This window comes from Heptranchias perlo, chromosome 17 (assembly GCF_035084215.1).
Source record: "Heptranchias perlo isolate sHepPer1 chromosome 17, sHepPer1.hap1, whole genome shotgun sequence".
In the NCBI taxonomy this organism is placed as follows: Eukaryota; Metazoa; Chordata; class Chondrichthyes; order Hexanchiformes; family Hexanchidae; genus Heptranchias; species Heptranchias perlo.
Genome location: NC_090341.1, coordinates 15,441,404 through 15,466,231, shown reverse-complemented (window position 1 = coordinate 15,466,231; position 24,828 = coordinate 15,441,404). Strand labels below are relative to the sequence as shown.

The following is a 24,828-nucleotide window of genomic DNA, read 5'->3' as shown; positions in this document are numbered from 1 at the left end:
TTCAATGTCAAATCAGGTACAGAAAGAGAAATAAAGAGAAGGAAAGAAAGATTGGATTAAGCGAGCGAGAAAAAGGAGACAGAAAGGAAAAGTTTTTAAAAAAAAATTAAAATTACATTTTTTTAATCAACAATTAAAACCTGAAGGAATGAGACTCCACACGTGTAATTTTTAGTGTTGGGGAAGTTGATTGGCAGTAATTGATACTTATCACATCATTAAAAGGGTACTTCGACTTGAAATGACTTAACTTTCAGTGGTGAGTTTAGTTCCTTTCTACCGTGCAAATACAGGAACTTCACGCCGCCCAATGCATTTCAATGGTGAGGCAGACAGCGAGCTCCTGTTTTTGCAAAGCTAACGGCGGAGCGGCACAACTCGGAGTGCTGTGTTTAACTCTGCATCTGCCCTCGCCTGAACGATTTGCGCATAAATAACGCTGAGTGCCGTTAGCCTTGCCATTATATTGACAGCAAATTCTGGGCCAATATTTCTGTTAAGTGAAAGATAACTGAAATACCGTTTTCTATGTAAGATACCTTGTCATTCCTGAACCTGCTGTAAATAGTAATTGTTCATGAAGTAGAAAAGGATATAATTGGCTAATATATAATGCATACGAAAATGACACATCCAGCCGGTCCATCAAGCCTGTCCCACAATAATGATGGCTGGAGCATCATGACTAAACATTCCTTAACCACCCCCACCCCCAACAAACCCCTGCAGCCATGTAATCTCCTAGGAGAGGCAAGAAAAGCTCAGGGCCAAAATGTATTCTGGAATGTACTTTTTCTGACAATGTTCTCTCCTCCCTTGCCCTCCCTCCTTTTCTGAAGGTATTGGCTGCTTTGTTGGGGGATTGTTCCATGGACACTAGCCACAACTCTGGCACCTCAACCAAGTGACCATTATTTATGTGTGCACCTTGATAGGAACTGTTGGCAGGATTTCGACCATACGAACATATGAACAATGACCGACAGAAAAAGATCCACTGGTCACAATTGTGATGCCTTGTGCATCACAATTATTTATATATAATATAAGCCATGTGGCCTCCTGGAAGAGAAAAATCAGATAAAAAGCCAGGGCAATTGAGGACAAAAATCTGGAAAATTCCTCTCCAATCCCCTTAGGTGATCAAAACTGCTCCAGGAGACCACTCTGGCCCTGTTTAATGTCATACAGTACCTACTTTTTGTACGAGGTGATCTCCGCTCCAGCCCAGAAACAGGTCCAGTTCTTGCTTGAAGGAGTTCAGCGAATCGGCGTTCACCGCACAAGCTGGCAGCTTGTTCCATGGGGAACCTTACAGTGAGTCAGCAAGAAGGTAGGGAAATCGGGATGTTTCTCTAGCCCTGTCCCCTCGACATTATTTATAAGTAACAGGACAGTCAAGGGATGGGTGGTGGAAATCACTGCCTGGTGGTTGGGAGGAAAATTTCTACTGTTGGATTCGAGGCAGGCCTCCCTGCCCCATCTTCTCTACTGCACTGATGCTGTACTGCCTGAAATCCTGCTGTTTGGCAGAGGAAAATCCAGCCCTGTTTCCATTTCCCTTCTTAATTGTTAAATTCCATTCCAGTTGTATCGTATCGTTGACTTTCACAGATTTGAAAAATAATTATTCATATTCCACAGCAGTATTCTGTGAAGGTGCTTCCATTTTAACATTTTTATATGAATCTTGGAAATCGCACTATTCTGGCTTTCTTGCCAGATCTGCTGTTCAGGGGGCTGGGTTAAGGGCTCTACGACATCATTATTACATAGAGTCCACAGCACAGAAACAGGCCATTCGGTCCAGCTGGTCTATGCCAGCGTTTATGCTCCACATGAGCCTCCTCCCACCCCTCTTCATCTAACCCTATCAGCATATCCTTCTATTCCTTTCTCCCTCATGTACTTCTGTAGCCTCCCCTTAAATGCATTTATGCTAATTGCCTCAACTACTACTTATGGTAGCGAGTTCCACATTCTTACCACTCTTTGGGGTAAAGAAGTTTCTCCTGAATTCCCTATTGGATTTATTGATGATTTATTGATACTTAAGGGATGTTAAAAAATACAAGACCACATTCTAAGAGCACATTGCAGCTCTGTAGCATTTCTGATTTATATTATGTAAATATTAAAATCAAATTATCTGTCATTATTGGGTGTCCTGTGCAATATTTATTGTGTATTTATAAATTAATCAATGGTGGTTCTTAGCTCAAGTGCTTTCCAGATAACAAGTAAGTGCAGATATGCTCAGATATCTTGACCTGTATCTTCCTCTGAATTGCCTGTTTTGGGGCAGATTTGGGATAGTGACAGAATGGTTCTTAGAGGCTACAGCTTCAAATCCACCACAGAAAGACTGTACCTGAATTATCCTTCCAAAAACAACAGTACCCTTCAAGGCCCACCAGGAACCTGATCTGCATAATGTAAATCGTGTCAACGGGTATGGTTAACTCATTCAACTAATTTTCCCAACTTCCCCCACAAACTGTCCCAAATAATTACTACCACTATATAAATGGTGGTATGAGCTACAGTAAGGCATCTCTGAGGTGGATACCACATTGAGCAGGCCATTGTCTATGTTGATACTGAAGATTGGCCTTACTTTGACTGCCTATCGATCTCTTTAATACCTTGGAGGTTCATGTAGGACCTTTGTTGCTAGTTTTACTCAGTTCTGCTCAAAGTACTGCTTTGCATTGGGGCATAGATTTCCTACTGGGAATCCCTCCATTCTCATGCAATGAAAAGGAGGAGGAGGATAAGGATATGGAAGAGGCTAGATTGGAGGCTTAGAATTAAACTTCAGAGAAGACATCTCTTCCTCATATATATGCTAATATCAACTCACCAGGATCTAAAGACCAAGAAGATCTTATGATGTGGAGATGCCGGTGATGGACTGGGGTTGACAAATGTAAGGAATCTTACAACACCAGGTTATAGTCCAACTGTTTTATTTGAAAATCACAAGCTTTTGGAGGCTTTCTCCTTCATCAGGTGAGCGACGAAGGAGAAAGCCTCCGAAAGCTTGTGATTTTCAAATAAAACAGTTGGACTATAACCTGGTGTTGTAAGATTCCTTACAAGAAGATCTTACTTAGACTTTTCAGATTGTCATTGCCTCAGAAAGATGTGCTTTCACCTGGAGGTTCTTGGGCAAATATGTTAACTGCGGCTGAAGACCTGCAGCCCAATTCCACCAGGAGAACAACGTTGTCTGCACCAGTCAAGGCCACCACTGCTTCTTGATCCTTCTGTGCAGCATCAGTCACAATGGTTTGGCAGCTGCTTACCATTCCATCTATTCAGGTTTGCTGTGCAATTCATATTCTTCCCAATGGAAACAAACAAGCAAAAGGAGAGAGCTACTGAGTTTGACAAATTAGCAGGGTTTCCATAGGTACAAGGGGCAATTGATGGAACACATGTGCCACTGAAAGCACCATATAACAACCCCCTCTATTTTATGAATAGGAAATGCTTACATTCTGTTAATGTTCAGCTAACGTGCGATACCAATTACCTTATTCTGTATGTCAGTGCCAATATACAGGAAGCTGCAACGATGCTTTCATCATGCAACAATCCTCCATACCAGCCCTTATGACTCGGAGCCATGTCCCTGGATGGTTGATTGGTGATCAGGGCTGATGTAGACAGAGGAACATAGCAGATACAATTAGGTCCATGCCACTACAAGAAGTGTCATACAGCAGACCATAGGAATTCTCAAGTCCCGTTTTAGGCACCTGGATAGATCTGGTGGAGTCCTGCAATACAGCCCAGTGAGAGTCTCAAGAATATTATTGTTAGCTTGTTGCATCCTAAATAGTAAAGCAATGAAGAAAACGTTGGTAGCCCCCCAAAGATGCTGCTGCTGCTTCAGATATTGCTTCCGTTCTTCTTCCTTTTAAAGGCTACATCAGAACTATATTTCCCTCTCGCTCCACTGTGGTGAACCTATCAGGAATGATATTACTGTTCCAAACCCATCCTGCATAGCAGCTGAGGGCCCCAGGAGGGCCCCAGGTTTAAGGCTGATTCACATTGGCGGGTCATATTACCGGTTCATTGCTAGCCTGCCAATGGGAGGGAAATTCAGCCCCTTGATTTAGTGAAGGGTTTCAGTGGTTAATGTGGGAGCTTGTTCTGCTCGCCCAAGTGACACATCAGTTGGAAGGACTTGCTATGAGGTGGGCTGGACTGTGTTTATTTAATATTACTTTAATTTTTCTTGGTTAATGAAAGACTCAGTATTCTTAAACTTGTCGGTGTACGCTGCTGTTTCGCCAGACTTCATTTAGCTTTTTGAAATATGCACTGTCTGACTGAATTATGTGAGACTGTTGCCTTTTTATATTTCCTTCACTGAACACTTAGCTTCTGAGAGCAAGTCAGTGAAACAATCAGCATTCTCAACCTTTCATTCTTTAGGTTAATTGTGATGTCATCTTTGTCCTTTCCTGCTACAATCACTTTACTCTTTCATGTGAGAACAAAAGTCCGTTATTCCTTCCTACCTTGAAGCAGACTTAATTTTCTCTTACATATTCTGATGTTATTCAGTAAACAATGCCACATCACCACCAAATACAAGCCTTTCACACACTGGCTTCTCAGTGATTGAATTCCAAGTGTATTGGTTCCTATTACTATTGCATGAACCAGTCTTTGGTTTGCCCAAATATTAATGTAATGGAATGCTTCCTTGCTCAATCCTCTTGCATATTGCAGTGGAAGTTGATATTTATAACCTGCCAGCCTTCTGGGATTAAGCGATAAAGTAGATTAAAACTAGCTACAATTCACTGGGGAAATAAAGATGAATATGTGAACATATTAAAGAATTTTGTTATATAACTGAAAGAAAAACAATCTGAAGTTCTGATTGAAGTGAAATGGTATGTTTGTCACTTGCATTGAGTTGGGAGGGGGTTAATTTTGACTTTGGGCGATAGTGTAAAACGGGCGATATTGGATCAGCCGCCTGTTATACATCTCACCCAATTTTCATATCCCTGACTTAAAAATTACCCCCCGTGTGTCTGTCATAGCCCCAAGCTTAATGAAACATGCTTAAAGAAATAGGGAAAGATTTCCTCCATGACTTAGGTATGGCAACATCTTTCTAAATGGATTTATGATTTGTGACAGCTAACAACAGAAGAAATCTTTCTCCACGATGGCAAAAAGTAAGGGATGATGTGACAGGAAATTCTCACTGCTCAGCTCATTTAAATGGGTTTACATCGACATTAAAGTAGTGGGCAAAGGAACATCATATGAATGTGTAAAAGGTTTTCCTTCTACTATTGCCAACAGAAATTTCTAAACTCATGAGATGATGGATTTTCTTTTCCAAACTGATTTACTCCGGTTATATAGCGAAACATTGCTATGCATGAATTTCCTCAATCATTTGAATGCTCCTGAGTTATGTCTGCTAAAACCCCACTTAGCTCATTAACATAACCCCACCCCCATGCAAAAGCCCAGAGAATGTGACTTTCCTGTATCTACACAAGTTCTGAGTGGTCGTAAATTTGTGTCCAAAATTTTAAATGTAGCAAGACTTGAAGTTCCTATTTCTGGTGCTTTATAGTGTTTTTTTTTGTTTGTTTTGTTTCTCCTTACTGAGACCAGCACTGTGTATTCTATATTTTTGAATGCTTTTTTATGGCAATAGAAACTGTTACATTAAGAAGAAAAAGCTTCTACAATTGCATTTTGTTTGCTCTGCTTATTGTGCATAAATGATGGTTTGATGGCATCAAAATTTATTTTTCATAAAGTCAATAGATAAGGAGGGACTTAAAGAAGGAAGGTGGCATATGTTCCACACTTACCTTGGGCCCTTATTGTTTATACTAATTCTCACTTGTTTCACACTGGTTTTTACGTTCCGGTGTATGCTAGTGTGAGCTGCAGGAAATTTTGGTGTAAGTTGATGTTGCAAGATCGGCGTGGAAACCAGCGTAATTTTGGCATAAGCCAAATCGAGAAATTGCGTAAGTGTGAAATGCTAAGAATTCTCTGAATGAGGTGTGATGCTATGATTGTGACACTCATTACAAATTCACTGACACAGAAAGCTTCTATCTAAGGCTGTAAGCATATTGCCTGAGTTATTACTGCTATGACGTGAGCTGGTGGAGAAGCTCCTTGAGTTGGCCATAAAAGTAGCGCTAATCCAGTATAATACAAACTCACATTCATAATTTGCAACTTGCAAGAGGCAGGAGTTAATATAAACAAGGAAAAACGGTTCAGAGCAATGACATGAATTATAGTAAGATGCTGTGCTGAAGCTATATTTGATAAATATTATTTTTGCATACAGACTTGTGAACAGACTGTTTATAAACACAAATGCATCTGGTGCGGTAGGATTTAACTGTAACGGTGCCAGTCAAACCTATTGACTTTAACGCATAATAGAACGTGTAAGCCATCATAATCATGTTGTATCCAATTATAACTATATTGATTTAAGTTATTATTGCATTGTTACACCCCTAACATGATTGTGGTTTTGGTTTCAGATGGCAGGGTGTACGCTTTGGGAGGAATGGGCCCAGATGCTGCTCCACAAGCACTGGTGCGTGTGTATGATCCAGCCAGAGATCATTGGCAACCTCTACCACCGATGCCAACACCACAGTATGCAGCATCTGCTTTCCTCAAGGGCAATAAAATCTATGTCCTAGGTAAATGACCACTTCTGGCAGGCTGCATATCAGTCGTTCATGTTGTCTTCTTTACTTCTATATCAACACTTTTTAGTTTTTCAGTTGTATTTGCATAACATGCAGCTACCATTGTTTATTTGAAGTACTTGCTGGAGGAGGGAACAGGTGCATTCAGGTTTCTTAGCACAGTTGTGCCTGTGCTGGGTCCAATGCTGGCTTAAAGGCAGAAGCAATTTATTTGTACTTAGTCCTTGGCATTGAGAGAATGAGGAATTCTGATCACCAATGCTGCATCTTATTTATTTTTTTGCCAAACTACGAGTGGGTCACTGTTGCTGGTTTGCTTTCTCTTCTGGAAGGTGGTTTGGAGGTGTGGGGATGGGGATTGTGCTGAGTGAGCATCCAAGGACAAACCCCAGATTGCCTGGACCATTCCAGCTCTAGGCAGAGTCTGAACATCACTCATTCAGATTGAATTGTGTCCCACACTTGGTTCAAATTTGAGCCTTTTAGTTCTTAGGATGCTGAAGTCAGTAGTCCTTTCAGACTGTCATGTTCGCTTGTTAGGAATCCAATGCTGAATGTAAGGAGTCAAAATGTAGGATATGTTAGTGCAGGATTGAAGATGTGATTCAAGGTACCTTTAACATGCCTTGTGCTCCGAAAATGCATGGGGCACAATCCTGGCTGTTACTTTGGGACCTTGCCCTCCTGGGCCCTCTAGCACTGACCCCACTGGAGGTTGGGGCTAATGAGAGGGCACCTATTTAGCATGGGGCCAGTGGATGCTTGTGCCACAATTGGCGCCCTCTGCCCCATGCTGCCAGAAACTCCAACGCCTAGCCGCTGTTGGAAGGAGGTGTCCAGACTCGCCCCCCCCACCCCCCCACCCCATGCCCGACACCCTCCCAGAGGTCCTATACAGTCCTGCCTTTGGCCCCTGTGTAAGGGGGCCAAAGATATATTTTTTAAAAGGTGCATATCATCAGGGGTTCATGATGCTTCCGACATGGAACCCCCTCCTGAGTGGGGCCCAGTTTCATCTTTCTGGAGACTTTTCATCTCTGAGTGTATCAGGAGTCCAGTGTGACACAAGCCCCTTATGGCTCGGGGAAGTGGGATCTCCCAGCAGAGGAAGGTTTTGGCCCCGCCCCATCTTCTCCACATAAGTGACCTTGGAATGGATGGGTGGAGCCTCTGGCCAACTCAAGCAGGAAATCCCAACCAACTTTGGGACCTGGTATATCTGGGTCCTGGCTTTTTTTCTGAGCCATTCTGAGACTCCCATTAGAGTTATGACTGGAGTCCAATAGAATAGCCGAGGGAATTTGCTTCCAAGACATTTATCAAATGTGCTTGTGCAATTCAGACATTTATATTTGGTTAGATCTAACACCGAAGTCCCTTTTGAGTCTGAGATATACCATGAGTGGTATACCATGGGACAGCGATACCCCATGTTCACCCACAATGACAGTCGCACCCTATATATATTTATGTTGGACACACCATGTATGATTCATGAGACATTGCCAACCCACACATGCCCATGGGTAACATCAAATGAGGAGGCTGGAGGGTGCCCATGATAATTAATGCTTGCTGTAAGTTAAGTTCTTAAGTGCTAAGTTTGAGGCATTTGTGAATTAAAGACATAAAGTGAATTAAATCATTTCTACATTCAGAAAACTTAATTTTCAATAGTTAGGGAAATACCCAATATCAACTACATTCTGTAAAAGATGCAGAAAAATCACAGGAAATTCTTCTAAAGCAGATCACATAAATTTGAGACTCAATGGGGTAGAAATTGGACCTCGTAAAACAGGCACAGCGAGGCCCAACTTTGGAGACAAATGTCCTGCACCCGATGACACCTAAAATTGGGTGAGACAATTTTTAAGGCGTCCCTGGTGGCCACCTAAAACAGGCGTTAGGGCCCCTTGCATATGTAAACGAGGGGTCCAATGCCGGTTTTAGGTTACCTTGAGAAATCAGTGTCCCAAGGAGCGGAGCAGGCCCCAGGCCTGGTCCACCTGATGTGACTCTCACCTAGAAACTGGCTGCCACTAAAAAGGAGATTCTAAATAATTTTTTAAAAAATCACGTGGAGCCAGGAAGAGCAGGAGTGTTTCTCCCTGCTCCACAGCACTCCTGCTGGCTGCTGCCAGCCGCGATTGGCCCCACCTCCCGCTGTTCCCATTCCCTCTCCCTCGGCATTCACCTGAGGCGGCCTGAAATTCATTCACGCAGAAGGCCGAGCTGCCTGTGGAGCCATAACAGCCGCTAGCAGCTCGCCCAGATTATTTAGATGAAGCCTGAGGCCCAATTTCAGGCCGGCCTTTAACCTCTCAGTATGGGTGACTGTTGTGGCTGCATCTCCACCTTTGCGTCTGAAATGGGGGGGGGGGGGGTCAACAAATTTCTACCCCAATATGTATCTTGATATATTTACAAAGGGTTACTGAAGTCCAAAATGATAATAGCCTCAATATTTGCGGGGAGAGAGAGGGGGTGACTATCAGCAGCCAGGAAGCACGGAGGTCCTGTCGAATTTAGCAGCAGGACCTCGTTTGAATTTTTTTTCTCCGTTTCCCGCTCTGCAGCCAGCCAGATTGAGAGGCTGGCTGGCTGTCGGGCAGGAAGGCCTGCGTTAGAAGGTCGCAGTCAGAGACTGGAGGGGAGGGAGGGAGAGATCCCATGGGGGGGCATCGAGATTGCGGGGGGGATGGGGGTCGAGATCGCGGGGGGAAGGGGGTCAAGATCGCTGGGGGGGGGGGGTCGAGATCGCAGGGAGGTGGGGACATCGGATCTCAGGAGATATCTGATCACGGGACATATTGGATTGTGGAGTGGGGGGCTGAGGGGAGATCGGCCGATCATGGGGGGAGACTCCGGAGGGGGGGTTTGGCAGGTTCGCAGGGGGATCAGGGGAAGCACCCCTGCTCCTCCTGGCCCACAAGCAGTGCTGGAAAAGCAATTAGCTGTTGGATATGGCAGTTTACGCCTCCCTTGAGCTGCCTGGTTTCCCGAGCCCTGGGGTAACCTGGCCCACAGCCGTAAAATACAAATGGCTATTAAAATCTGAGGCATGCAGGCTCATTAACATATTCTAATTACCGACCCGCCTCTCGAGAGAGTGTTACTTTGGGGGGGTTAAAATTCCCCCGTGTCGTCTTGAAATGCTAAGCACTCTGTGGCTCAGAAAACTTTGTGCTGTCAACAATATTTGTCACAAGATGCAACGTTTCTGTGAGCATTCTCAAAAGTAAAATAGAATCGCATTGTTCAAATTTAATTCCACCACATTAACTATCCAAAAAACAATGCATGTACTGATGAAGTACAGTGATCCAAACCATTTGTTTTGTTAGGAGGAAGACAGGGTAAACTACCTGTGACTGCTTTTGAGGCCTTGGACCTGGAAACAAAGAGCTGGACCAAATATCCCAGCATTCCTAGCCGCCGTGCATTTGCTAATTGTGCTATGACTGAAAAATGCTTTTTCAGCCTCGGAGGACTTCAGCAGCCAGGCCCTCACAACTTCTACTCCAGGCCACACTTTGTCAATACAGTAGAAGTGTTTGACATAGAACAAGGCAAGTTAAATATTTCATTTTTTAAAATTTGATGGCAAACTTTCTGTACTTCCTTCCACTCCTTTTTATTCCTCGGTCTAGGTGGGCTCCACACCAACTCCCGCTGAGATAGGGTTTCCAACCATCCAGGATTGCCCTGGAGTCTCTAGGAATTAAAGACTAATCTCCAGGACACCGCTGCGAATAACCCAGGAGATAATTCTTGGGGCATTAAAAAAAATTTGTGTTTTTAAAAAATTTTCTTTGAGCACTTTTGTTTACTAGTTATAAAAAATATTGGACATGGGGGGGAAGAAAAGCTGTTTGACTGACAGTCAAGAATCATCCATTCGGGTAATGAAGAGTCCAATTGGTGTGGGAAGGCGGTGCACCGCGAGTATGGACATGTTGGGCAACCAATGGCAGGGGTGTGGAGGCAGTGCGGGGCGGTTGGAGGCAGGAGGTCATGTGATGACACCTCCACGAATATGTTCAACCAAAGTTGGCAACCCTAGGCTGAGAGGGCAGGCCTTCAAGCAAATGGGTCCCAACCTCTGCCAATGCCTCGCTGAACTGGGTGCCAGGAAGAGTGTTCTGGGCATGCCTCTTTCTGTAATTTTTATTTTCTTCCTGTTTTTGGTGAAGTACTGGGCTTCCTTTCAGCATCTCTCCACAGTGACGTAGCTGAAATTGGGAATTCAGATGTGGTTCAGTGTGCTGGTGCTCGCGCACAAAGAGGTTGGAGATAGGTAAAGAGAACCCTCCTACATCCATTGTGCAACTTGCTTATTGCAAAACGAAATGTTGAAAACACACAGCAATTAGTGAAAAATGAAAGACAGTGGCCGCAAATATTTTTTTTCATATCCGTGCTGTTAAGTGTACTTTATCCTGAGAGTTTCACAGTATTGACAGCCTTTTGTGCCAATGTTATTAACTAATTGCTGCTCATAAGAGGGTGGGAAGTGCCATAGGTGATTTCAGTAATCAGCAAGCAGAGATTTTGGATATTCAAGACACCTGCTAATAACCATTGGAGCATTTCTGCTGAAATGTTTCCTTAGTTACTTGCACTGCAATGTTTCATTTCAGCAAATTTAAGCCAAAAGGAAAAAGAAGATTTTTAGAATGATTCTCAAAATTCTCCTTTCTGAGCACTATAACCGAAGTATCGATTAGCACTGGGTTGAAACATAGAAACACAATAAATAGGAGCAGGAGTAGGCCATTCGGCCCTTCGAGCCTGCTCCGCCATTCAATATGACCATGGCTGATCCTCTATCTCAATACCACAGTCCTGCTTTCTCCCCGTACCGCATGATGCCTTTTGTGTCTAGAAATCTATCTAGCTCCTCCTTTAAATACATTCAGTGACTTGGCCTCCACACCCTGAGTGAAGAAATTTCTCCTCATCTCAGTCCTAAATGTCCTACCCCATATCCTGAGACTGTGACCCCTCATTCTGGACCCCCAGCCAGGGGAAACATCCTCCCTGCATCCAGTCTGTCTAGCCCTGTCAGAATTTTATATGTTTCAATGAGATCCCCTCTCATTCTTCTAAACTCGAGTGAATACAGGCCAGGTCGACCCAATCTCTCCTCATACGACAGTCCTGCCATCCCAGGAATCAGTCTGGTGAACCTTTGCTGCACTCTCTCTATGGCAAGTATATCCTTTCTTAGGTAAGGAGACCAAAACTGCACACAGTACTCCAGGTGTGGTCTCACCAAGGCCCTGTATAACTGCAGTAAGACATCCTTGCTCCTGTACTCAAATCCTCTTGCAATGAAGGCCAACATACCATTTGCCTTCCTAACTGCTTGATGCACCTGCATGTTTGCTTTCAGTGACTAGGTCCCTTTGTACATCAACATTTCCCAATCTATCACCATTTAAATAATACTCTGCCTTTCTGTTTTTCCTTCCGAAGTGGATAACTTCACATTTATCCACGTTCTACTGCATCTGCCATGTATTTGCCCACTCACTCAACTTATCTAAATTGCCTTGAAGCCTCTTTGCGTCCGCCTCATCTCATGATCCCACCTAATTTTGTGTCGTCAGCAAACTTGGAAATATTACATTTGGTTCGCTCATCCAAATCACTGATATATATTGTGAATAGCTGGGGCCCAAGCACTGATCCCTGCGGTACCCCACTAGTCACCGCCTGCCACCCTGGAAAAGACTCATTTATTCCTATTCTCTGTTTCCTGTCTGTTAACCAATTTTCAATCCATGCCAGTATATTACCCCCAATCCCATGTGCTTTAATTTTGCACACTAACATCTTATGTGGGACTTTATCAAAGGCCTTCTGAAAATCCAAATAAACCACATCCACTGGTTCTCCCTTATCTATTCTACCAGTTACATCCTCAAAAAACTCCAGTAGGTTTGTCAAACATGATTTCCTTTTCATAAATCCATGTTGACTTTGTCTAATTCCACTGATATTTTCTAAGTGTCCTGTTATCACATCCTTTATAATAGACTCTAGCATTTTCCCTACTACTGATGTTAGGCTAACTGGTCAGTAATTCCCTGTTTTCTCTCTCCCTCCTTTTTAAAATAGTGGGGTTACATTTGCCACCCTCCAATCTGCAGGAACTGTTCCATAATCTATAGAATTTTGGAAGATGACAGCTAATGCATCCACTATTTCCATGGCTACCTCTTTTAGTACTCTGGGATGCAGATTATCAGGCCCTGGGGATTTATCAGCTTTCAGTCCCATTAATTTCTCCAGCACTATTTTTTTACTAATACTAATTTCCTTTAATTCCTCCTTCTCACTAGTCCCTTGGTTCCCTAGAATTTCTGGGAAGTTAATTATGTCCTCTTCCGTGAAGACTGAACCAAAGTATTATTTTAATTGCTGTGCCATTTCCTTGTTCCCCATTATAAATTCTCTCGTATCTGACTGTAAGGGACCTACATTTGTCTTCACTGATCTTTTTCTTTTTACATACTTGTAGAAGCTTTTACAGTCTGCTTTTATGTTCCTTGCAAGTTTACTCTCATACTCTGTTTTTCCTGTCTTAATCAATCTCTTGGTCCTTTTTTGCTGAGTTCTAAACTGTTCCCAATTCTCAGGCTTGCTACTTTTTCTGGCAACTTTATATGACTCCTCTTTGGATCTAATACTATCCTTAATTTCTTTTGTTAGCCATGGTTGGGCCACTTTTCCTTTTGTGATTTTGCGCCAGAAAGGAATGTAAAACTGTTGCAATTCATGCATTCGTTCCTTAAACGTTAGCCATTGCCTATCCACCGTCGTGCCTTTTAATGAAGCTTCCAAATCTATCATAGCCAACTCACTCCTCATACATTCGTAGTTTCCTTTGTTTAGATTTAGGATCCTAGTTTCGGATTGGACTACTTCACTTTCCATCTTAATGAAGAATTCTATCATGTAATGGTCACTCGTCCCTAAAGGACCCCGCACAACAAGATTGTTAATTAACCCCTTCTCATTGCACAATACCCAACTCAAGCCTAGGTTTCTGCTCTGTTACTGGCTTTTTATGTTTATCATTATTATTAATATTGATATTATCACTTAAAGTCACAGATATCAACTAACACTGATCATACAGCAAGCTGAAACGTAATTCAGCTTCTTGATTGAGTTCTCCCACCCTGCTTGAATTATATGATTATAGATAGCTATTGAACATCTATAGCATAAAAGGGCTATGATTTCCTCTATCAATTTTGGAGCAAACAAAATATATATACTCATCTACTTTTTGTTAAAGTGAAACAAATATACCAAAACATATAACAACATTAAATATCTAGTGCAGCTCTTGCCTCAGGCTTGCCTGACTTTCCATCAACTTGAAATTGAGCCTCGAGCCCCTCTGTTTGGGCACGCACTGCTCGCGCAGTGTCGAGTCTGGGCCCTACCCATTTGTCACATTTCTGGGAGATACGATGTAAATGCAAGTTCCTTCTCCTTCCTCTCAGCAGAGATCAGATACTCTGAGGCATATGGATGAACCAAGACCTTCATTGAGCAAAGATTTTGAGTGCTAAAGCAATACTTGGAGGCTTTGGGAGGGGGGAATTAGAATGTTCTTTATTAAAGATGGGCAAAATTGTAACATTATGTTGCACAATATTGGTGTGGATCAGAGACCTCACCATAGACTTGAATATGGACCAGCAGCAAATTATGGAAGCCCAAAAAGATTATGATCACTATTGGCAGGAAGTCAGGTGCAGGAGGCTGTCACTGGTCAGCACTTGTACAGTTGATCACTGTTACTTTCAATCATAGAAATGCTGATTACTTTATTCATTTACTCTTGCATAATGCTCAAAACTGGGCATCCATGAGGCGCTGTGGGCCATCAGCAGCAACAGAATTGTATTCCAGCACAATCTGTAACCTCATGGCTCGGCATATTCCTCACTCTACCATTACCAACAAGCCAGGGGATCAACCCTGGTTCAATGAGGAGTGTAGAAGAGCATGCCAGGAGCAGCACCAGGCGTACCTAAAAATGAGGTGCCAACCTGGTGAAGCGACAACTCAGGACTACATGCATGCTAAACAGCGGAAGCAAAATGCTATAGACAGAGCTAAGCGATTCCACAACCAACGGATCAGATCAAAGCTCTGCAGTCCTGCCACATCCAGTCGTGAATGGTGGTGGACAATTAAACAACTAATGGGAGGAGGAGGCTCTGCAAACATCCCCATCCTCAATGATGGCGGAGTCCAGCACGTGAGTGCAAAAGACAAGGCTGAAGCGTTTGCAACCATCTTCAGCCAGAAGTGCCGAGTGGATGATCCATCTCAGCCTCCTCCCGATATCCCCACCATCACGGAAGCCAGTCTTCGGCCAATTCGATTCACTCCACGTGATATCAAGAAACGGCTGAGTGCACTGGATACAGCAAAGGCTATGGGCCCCGACAACATCCCAGCTGTAGTGCTGAAGACTTGTGCTCCAGAACTAGCTGCGCCTCTAGCCAAGCTATTCCAGTACAGCTACAACACTGGCATCTACCCGACAATGTGGAAAATTGCCCAGGTATGTCCTGTCCACAAAAAGCAGGACAAATCCAATCCGGCCAATTACCGCCCCATCAGTCTACTCTCAATCATCAGCAAAGTGATGGAAGGTGTCGTCGACAGTGCTATCAGGCGGCACTTACTCACCAATAACCTGCTCACCGATGTTCAGTTTGGGTTCCGCCAGGATCACTCGGCTCCAGACCTCATTACAGCCTTTGTCCAAACATGGACAAAAGAGCTGAATTCCAGAGGTGAGGTGAGAGTGACTGCCCTTGACATCAAGGCAGCATTTGACCGAGTGTGGCACCAAGGAGCCCTAGTAAAATTGAAGTCAATGGGAATCAGGGGGAAAACTCTCCAGTGGCTGGAGTCATACCTAGCACAAAGGAAGATGGTAGTGGTTGTTGGAGGCCAATCATCTCAGCCCCAGGACATTGCTGCAGGAGTTCCTCAGAGCAGTGTCTTAGGCCCAACCATCTTCAGCTGCTTCATCAATGACCTTCCCTCCATCATAAGGTCAGAAATGGGGATGCTCGCTGATGACTGCACAGTGTTCAGTTCCATTCGCAACCCCTCAAATAATGAAGCGGTCCGAGCCCGCATGCAGCAAGACCTGGACAACATCCCGGCTTGGGCTCATAAGTGGCAAGTAACATTCGCGCCAGATAAGTGCCAGGCAATGACCATCTCCAACAAGAGTAAGTCTAACCACCTCCCCTTGACATTCAATGGCATTACCATCACCGGATCCCCCACCATCAACATCCTGGGGGTCACCATTGACCAGAAACTTAACTGGACCAGCCATATAAATACTGTGGCTACGAGAGCAGGTCAGAGGCTGGGTATTCTGCGGCGAGTGACTCACCTCCTGACTCCCCAAAGCCTTTCCACCATCTACAAGGCACAAGTCAGGAGTGTGATGGAATACTCTCCACTTGCTTGGATGAGTGCAGCTCCAACAACACTCAAGAAGCTCGACACCATCCAAGATAAAGCAGCCCGCTTGATTGGCACCCCATCCACCACCCTAAACATTCACTCCCTTCACCACCGGCGCACTGTGGCTGCAGTGTGTACCATCCACAGGATGCACTGCAGCAACTCGCCAAGGCTTCTTCGACAGCACCTCCCGAACCCGCGACCTCTCCCACCTAGTAGGACAAGGGCAGCAGGCACATGGGAACAACACCACCTGCACGTTCCCCTCCAAGTCACACACCATCCCGACTTGGAAATATATCGCCGTTCCTTCATTGTCGCTGGGTCAAAATCCTGGAACTCCCTAACAGCACTGTGGGAGAACCGTCACCACACGGACTGCATCGGTTCAAGAAGGCGGCTCACCACCACCTTCTCGAGGGCAATTAGGGATGGGCAATAAATGCTGGTCTTGCCAGCGACGGCCACATCCCATGAACTAATAAAAAAAAAAATAAGAATTGTGGGGAAGGGGAAATCTCTTCTTATACACCATCACTACACAAAATTATAAAAGCTAGTATAGGAAAACTGGAAAGCAAATGGTGGCTTTGAATTTCCTTGAGAAATGGGACTTTTATGGGGGCTGGCGGGACTAACGGGCTGAAACTTAGTGGGAAGCAGATGCCTGGTCTTCCCCTCGCCCCATCCTTGTTCAGTGCTCGAGTTTCTTGTGGGAGCAGGGGTGGGCGGTTCTTGCCACCCCCTTGTAAGCTGACATCAGGAATGGAGGTGGCACCGGTGGGATGACATCACCAACCAGAATTCCAACTGATCCCAACTCCAGTGTACTGTCTGCTGGCAAGAAGGAGGCTCGCAGTACATTGAACAAGGCAGATGTGGGGTCCACATGATTGTTTAAGACGATTTCCTTTGCATCTGGCTGATGTAAGGAAAGCAGCCTGCCTAGAAAGGGGACCATTTTTCTTCTTTATTTGACTCTTCAGCCAGACTTCCTGGTCTGAACTCAAGCACCTGCCCACCATTGCACATTCCTGCCCCTCCTCCTATATAGCGGGCACCGCTATACTGCATGGGTGCCTGCCAGCAATATGCTAATTGCCTGACTCCGGGAATTCCAAAGGGGTCAAGCCCATAAGGCGCTGGCGGATCGGAAGTCTTGCTCGTGGCATTGTGGATTTTTCAGCCCGATAACTTTACTGCACACGTGGTTCAGTCACCTGCCACGCCACAGTGCAACTTAGCAAAGTGGACACCCCGACATGTAAAGTGCATTCTGTTCAAATTCCATGTAAAGTTCATCCATTATTGTAGCCAGGGGAAACCCTGACTTGCCCTGTCATGGTATTTCTGCTGGAACTGGAGATAGTTGCCCTTGAGTCCAGGACCTATCAACAGCAGCCAACAGGAGTCCAATACACACTTTAACTTGGCTTTCTAAAGGGCATCTTCAGGCTTTTATCAGGAAAGCCTTGGAAGTGGCTCTCATCATTAAGTGCTCAACTGTCCAATTTATTCATTTACATTTCACTGTTGGTGAGGAATTAAAGAGACATGCTCAATGAAGCAAGAGGATGAATGGAAAAGAATAAATAAATACCCAGTAAAGAAAGAAAACGTGCAGTTATACAGTAAGCCAATTCTGATAGCCCTGTTCTTAACTGTTCCCATTAACTTGTCCCATATATCCCTACTTGCTGAGCAGCATTACTGTTTGCTCCCTGAAAGCAACACAAGCTGCCTTCCTGTGAGTAGAATTAGATTTTCTTGGGGATTTCCAAAACTTTTGACTGGCACGTTCCCTCATCGTTGCTTTTTATATATGCATCTGCTTGTGCTGGGATCTGTTTGCAGTTTGTTGTCTTCTGTCACAACAGAAAATGCTATTTCACAGTTGCTGGTAATATATTTCTTCAGCAAAACCAAGAAAAAATTCCACTGTAGGATCTACAGCATCAATGCCATGGTTGCCTGATTGAAGGGACTACAGAGTTTACCACAGTTCACAATAGGAGGAATTCATCTCACTTGTAACACCTCTCACTGGTAACAAATTCTCTCAGTGTCTGATGCTAGTGGACATTCATTAATTAACTGACTGGAATTGGGTTAAGACTGATGGGTTGCGTTTATTACAATAAAGCTTAATGCTTTAGTGATCACCTGGTTAATCCAAGTCTAAATTCAAGCCTTGCCTCTTTGCTAGTACTGAGCAGACAGTTCATGCAAATCATCTCACTTGAAACTGCAGTTCTACATCTTTGTTCCTACTAGTAAACAGGAAGCAAGTCCAGGAATGTATTTACAGTGCAAGATACAGCATAAGATGTTGATACTTGTTTTGTTGCAGTCTTGTACAGATAAGCCATGATCTAATTGAATGATGGAACAGGCTCGAGGGGCTGAATGGCCTTCTCATGTTCCTATTAGATACTCACATATCTGACAGCTGCTTCTGTTCCTGTCAGAGGGCATCTGGAGAATAAAGGAATAAAAAGCGGAATTTATCCTATTGTAAATTTCTTTTGACCATCCGTGGATATAGAATTTTTATTTGTCTGAATGTGGAGAATAGCAGCATCTTGTCTCCTCAAATCCATCCAACCCTTGCAGATGGATAAAAACAGTACAGCATAAAACTGCCGCTGTGAATCAGCTGCCAGTTATAGAAACCGCCCGATTTTCATTTCTATTTGTGGCTTGAACTTGGCACAGTCAGTGGTTTGCATGGGGACCGCTACAGGACTCTCGCCAGTCACCAACGATGCATTTTATGGCCTCCTGGGACAAGCTGGGCGCTAGCGATCTGCCCCTAGTAGCGATAGCAGACACAGGCACCCCCTGACCCCCACCTCCGGATAGACCCAGAAATTCTGGGTCTGGAGACCCTGTTCTTCCTATGCTTTGCACCCAAGGAATAAATGTTCGGGTGCAAGTTGCAATAGTATTAGCCCTATACTCTTTCATATAAACCCTATTTTAAGTATAACCTGAAAATCTATCTTTTTTTCGAGTTATGCAGACATTGATTAGGGATATTTTTCACTGAGATTTGCTGATGCAGAAATTGACATTCGTAGAATTGGGAATAAAATGCAGGAAATAAGGCATGCAAATTCTAATGGAACTAAAGGTTAAAAAAAATAACTTCTTGCTGTCACTATCTCATTAACTGAGAATAAAACATTAGCAGTCTGTTGATGTTGAATTGTGGAAAGTAGAAACAGTTTTATGGATACATGGACTTCCAAATGACAGCTTTGTTTATTAAACTACAACAGAAAATAATCTCTGTTGTGCCTCACTGATTTATTTCTTGTTTTGTCCTTTGTTACTTTATTGTTTGTTTGATTAACGTAATTGTATTTTCACACTCTGTAGGTTGGTTGATTTCGTCTGGTTCTATCCTTTATGGAATAGTCTTCTCAATAGCCATAATGATTGACCTATTTCCAAATTGTATGACAGTCTATAACCTGGATTTAGTTTTATTTGTGGACCACTCCGCAGTTGATTTGATCTGTCTGTCTGTGATTTACCCATAAGTGTCTAGATAAGCCAAATGTGCTGACTTGAGTTCAACATTGGAGGATCAGGGCTGAGATGAAATACGGCCAGACCCAGTACTGTCAATGGACAGGTCTGGGTGTGGTGGGTGGCATATGTCACTTGCATATCTGCTTTGCCTAATTTCCAACGTTTAACTGTCCCTTTAATGTGTTTACAGAGATTTCTGGCAAGTTGAGTTGACATTTTTTGAAAGTGAACACAATAGCCTAGATTTTCCAATTCAGACCGCCTGTTTTACCAGTGCAAATCGGACAGCCAGAATCACAAAATTGGGCAGTTTCATTCTGCCAAAATTTTACCCATTTTAATGCCCATTCCATCTTGCGCTGTAATTCCCAGCAACTAGGAGAAGCAGGTGGGAACTTTATTTGAATATTCACAGCACGCTTCCAATTTAATCGGTCTCAAATCTGCATCTAACCATTTGGGTATAACAGAAAATCTAAGCTAATATTTTAAGCAATATGTGTTATTGTCTTTGTTATATAATGAGCCACCATTATTGCTGCAAACATGAGTTTGCACAGTGATTGCACTTGTTTTAATTAAGCTATCCAGAATCAATTCAATCCACAGTTTGTACAGCACAACAGGTCCAAGTTTATATATTGCAACATCTATGCACTGCCCAATGCAGAAAATATTAAACAAACAGGCTCCTCGTTCATTAGTCTCTGTGGTAAATCATTGCTTGAATTACTGAAATGCGTAAAATGAAGGCAATTAAGGGAACAATCCAAAAATTAATTAGAAAATTAATCATTTTAAAAGGCAGATTTTTTGATTGCTCGGAGAAATCTTTCTGAATTAGGGTTACAAATACAATATATCCCTGATCTCCAGGATGAAATGTCATTGTAGCACCCCGCATGCACAATTCTACTTATTTTGGATTAAAACTAATCACTCCATATATTCTCCTAGTAGCTAATTCACTAACTCCCAGATAACTACAGAATTCATACATACACAATACATATTAAAGGTTCCATCAACAGTGAGTTCAAACTAAAAATAGAATTTCATTTTTTCACAGGCATACTACTAATGAGCAAGGGATAAGAGTTTCACTATACTCATCCTTCTGCAGTACCCTCTGTTTTGTTTCCACATATATTTCTGCTAATGGATGCCTTGGGCCTCAGGCGAGCTATAGCTCACAGCCAGGTTACCCTAGAGGACCAACCTGCTTGCCAATATTTTCTCGTGGGGGGTTTTCCCCAATCTCCTGCTGTAACTTCACTGGAAACCCTGGAGAAATGGCGTAAACAGAGCGAGATCGAGGAACCCCTGGGGAAATACTACCACATGGTATCCACTGGTTCACTGCCTGCCTTTTACAACTGCAGATATTTCATTGTTATTTAAGTTACTTTAAAAAGCCCTGTCATTTTATTTATGGTCATTTTATTTATCCTTTGGAATTCTAGTGGTGGCATCCTGATAGAGGTGGCACTTGTCTTTTGGAATCCCACAATTCCCTTTGACCTACTTCAAATTAGGGCCTTGGAATAGTCGGTTAGACTCATTTTTTCTTCAATATTTCTTAACCACTGGGTAACCCTGTTTGAATTTAGCAGAGCTGGCAGTTTGGAAAGTTTGCTCATTGGTGGATAAATCCTAAAGACACTTATGTAGGAAGCATTGCTGTGAATGGAGCTTTCCAACAGCTCAGTATTCCAGCAGGTCTTTCCCAGTGGCATAAGAGATGGCCAGGAATGAACTAGCCTGACTGAATTTTGAGAGGCCCAATCGAGAGGTAAGGCCGAGCCACCCCCACATCCATCCCAAGTACTGACGTAAGATAATTTTTTTTAAAAAAAAGAGCTGGAGAACAATTGATCTCTGTGAGATGAGCTATAGTACAATGGGATTCATAGCCACTGCAGAGGGTCTTATAATTGGTTAAAATATTTTTATATTATCTAAATATTTAATAATAGTCATATCAAATTGTATTTTGAAGTTGTGACCTTTCTTTTGGTAATTTAATTTGTGATGTGGAAGGATGCTGTGACTCCAATAAGGGCAATTTGCGCTGACAATGTGCCCATCAAATTCAAATGAGACACATATCTGAAAGGCTTCTTGCCTCTTGCCGAAGTCATTGGGCAAGTGACGCGATTGCCCCACCCATTTTGCACCCGTTTTGGGTGCTAGTTGAAAGTTACCCCATCCTTATCTGAGCATGAGAGTATTGTTATTATCAGAGCGATAAAGTGCTTTTCAGTCATTTAGAACTAAAAAACTTGTCCAGCTTGCATTGAATAATGTCTTGAGCTTCTTGCATCCTGTGATTCACAATAGTGAAATTGTTGACTGCTAGTTCTGAATACCTTAATAACAAGGCAAAGAAAATATTTGGATAAATAATGCTTGCATTTACATGGCATCTTAGCACATTGAAATATCAAGCAACTTCAGGATTGTGAATTTTAACATATTTTGTACAAGCTATCCATCAATCAAATAAGTACGGTATGATTTTTAACTCAGATCGGGACCACGGTTAAAATCTCTTGGGAAATTAAATTCGAATGGAGTATTCACACATAAAATTGGTTTTGAGAAATGATTTAAAATGTTCATTTGACAATATAGTGACTTTTTTTTGGATGAAAATGCATTGCTCTATTACCATGATTAGACTTTTCCCCTACATTTGCAATACATTATCTTGTTGCATCTCTCTCTCTCTCCCTCTCTCTCTCTCTCTCTCCAAACCTCAATTACTGTTTCACGTAATTACTGCACCTTGATGTCCTCCATGCTCTTTTCTCTCTTTCTCTACCCTCTCTAATATCTCACTGTCCTGCCATATTTTTTGCCTTTCACTCAGCTAAGATTTTAAAAAAGCCTTCAAGTAACTCCAGAGATTTATGTCTACAGACTAAAATTAGCTATGAAAATACAAGATCCAATTACATATTTTCCCAGCGAATTTCAGGGAATCCAAGTACTTGTTTCATGCAAGTGGGAAAACCATACGAGACCTCAAATTAGCAGGGCTTTCTAATTTCCTGCCTATATTCACATTTAAAATTCACAATCTCTACAATGAAAGATTTTAATAAATACAATAGAAACAAATGTTATGTACATGTTCAGATGAATTAGTGATGCTATTTTCAGAGATGATAATGAATTGTCAAAAGGAAACACAATCCATAAACACATTTCTGAACACTATGCCGTTAACTTACTATAATACAAGAGCAAGTAGGTGGAAAACATATATCTTGCACTCTTCTTTCATAGGAACATAGGAATTGCTTGATGAAAAAAGACCGTGGTCTATCTAGTTTGCCTTCTACCTTCCTGGTAGTCTCATGGCTCTGGGTGGGTAGGGAGCTTCTGTATCGTGATGCACAAGGCATCACAACTATATGAGACAGGCTAGAGGGACCAGTTGGTCTTTACCTGTCTGTCATTTTTGTATGTTCATATGAAATCTTGCATTGGTTGGTTATTTTATAATTTGTTCTGAATGGCTGAATATCTTATTTAAGTTTGTCTGTGTTGTGTGCAAGAGAAAACACAAAAACAAGAACAACAGAGAAATTGTTAGCTTAAAGAAGGGAATTGATGGAAGAACTATACTATCTTTTGAGTACGAAGGGGAGTGTTACACTTTTGGACTTTTACCTCAGATATTTTCCTCAGGTTCAGCACCAAAGTCCACTCTTACAAGCAAGCACTCTTTCCCTATGATCCAGAGTGTGCCTTTACCTACCCAATACCTAGATAATTGTACCAAAAACAGAAACCCTCATCACTGTATTACAGCTTATTGAATATATCATATGCCCCCACAAGATTCCTGGACTTGGAAGGCATTAGAATAAACACTCAGTCAGACTGTAGCTTGGGCTGTAAAATACCACACATATTTACTAAATAGTAAATAAATAAGTGAATAGTTGCAAACACTACAGCAGATTTATAGGCTCAGCAGTTCCTCAGAATATAGACTATGACACATGGTCATGTCTCCTGTGCTAAAACTGTAAAACTGGACCTGAAGAAAGGTCACAGACCACAATCTTATTTGGCAGTTCGTTCTGAGGAATCTGCTGCCTAAATCTCTTTCTCTGACGGCTTCAAAAGGGCTGCTGACAGATCAAGTCAGCCCAGGATATACTTTCAAAAACCTTTAAAGATTGACCAGAAGAAAGAACTTGCATTTACATAGCGCCTTTCATGACTTCAGGTCGTCCTAAAGTGCTTTACAGCTAATGAAGTACTTTTCAAGTGTAATCACTGTTGTAATGTAGAAGACATGGCAGCCAATTTGCGTACAGCAAACTCCCACAGACAGCAATATGATAATGACCAGATAATCTGCTTTTGTGATTTTGGTTGAGGGATAAATGTTGGCCAAGACACCGGGGAGAACTCCCCTGCTCTTCTTTGAAATAGTGCTATGGGATCTTTTACAACCACCTGAGAGGGCAGACGAGGCCTTGGTTTAACGTATCATCCGAAAGACAGCACCTCAGAGTGCAGCACTCAGAGAGGAAGTTAAAAATGTATCACACTCAAATGATGCTGTTAATCAAAAATATGCTTAAAAAGACCCACAGAATACTTGCATTTGAATTTAACGACTTGGCCTTATTCTGAGTATGGATTAATTTATTCCAAACACTTAGTATGAACTGTGAGACATCCCCTCATCTAAGATGAGCTCCCAACTAATAGCTGCTGGAACAATCCAATTGTCACCTGTTAGTAACAGCACTTTGAAAACATGAACACAGCAAGCAGGTAAACAGGATTACAATTTAGAGCATTTACATATCTATGTTACCCTACTAGCTATAGCAGACTTATTGGGGTTAATTTTCTGAGTTTTTGCTGCTGGTAGGAAGCCCCAGTCATGCATATTGGGAAATAACTGGCACCCTGCCTACAATTCTTCACCCATGATTTCTCAAGGTGAACAGCCCACTGAGTGAAAATCAGCTCCATCATCTGTTCCGGGGTTGGTGATTAACAAGCAGTC

At 42.7% G+C, this 24,828-nt stretch overlaps 1 protein-coding gene across 1 annotated transcript in view; it reads left to right on the top strand.

Annotated features, from left to right (window-relative positions):
• LOC137334384 (kelch domain-containing protein 8B-like) overlaps window positions 1-24,828 on the top strand; it is a 63,246-nt gene that overhangs the window by 25,792 nt on the left and 12,626 nt on the right. Inside the window, exons 4-5 of the mRNA XM_067999100.1 lie at window positions 6,558-6,722; window positions 10,079-10,303. Of these exons, the coding sequence (XP_067855201.1) occupies window positions 6,558-6,722; window positions 10,079-10,303 (390 nt within the window). The remainder of the gene's footprint in view (window positions 1-6,557; window positions 6,723-10,078; window positions 10,304-24,828) is intronic.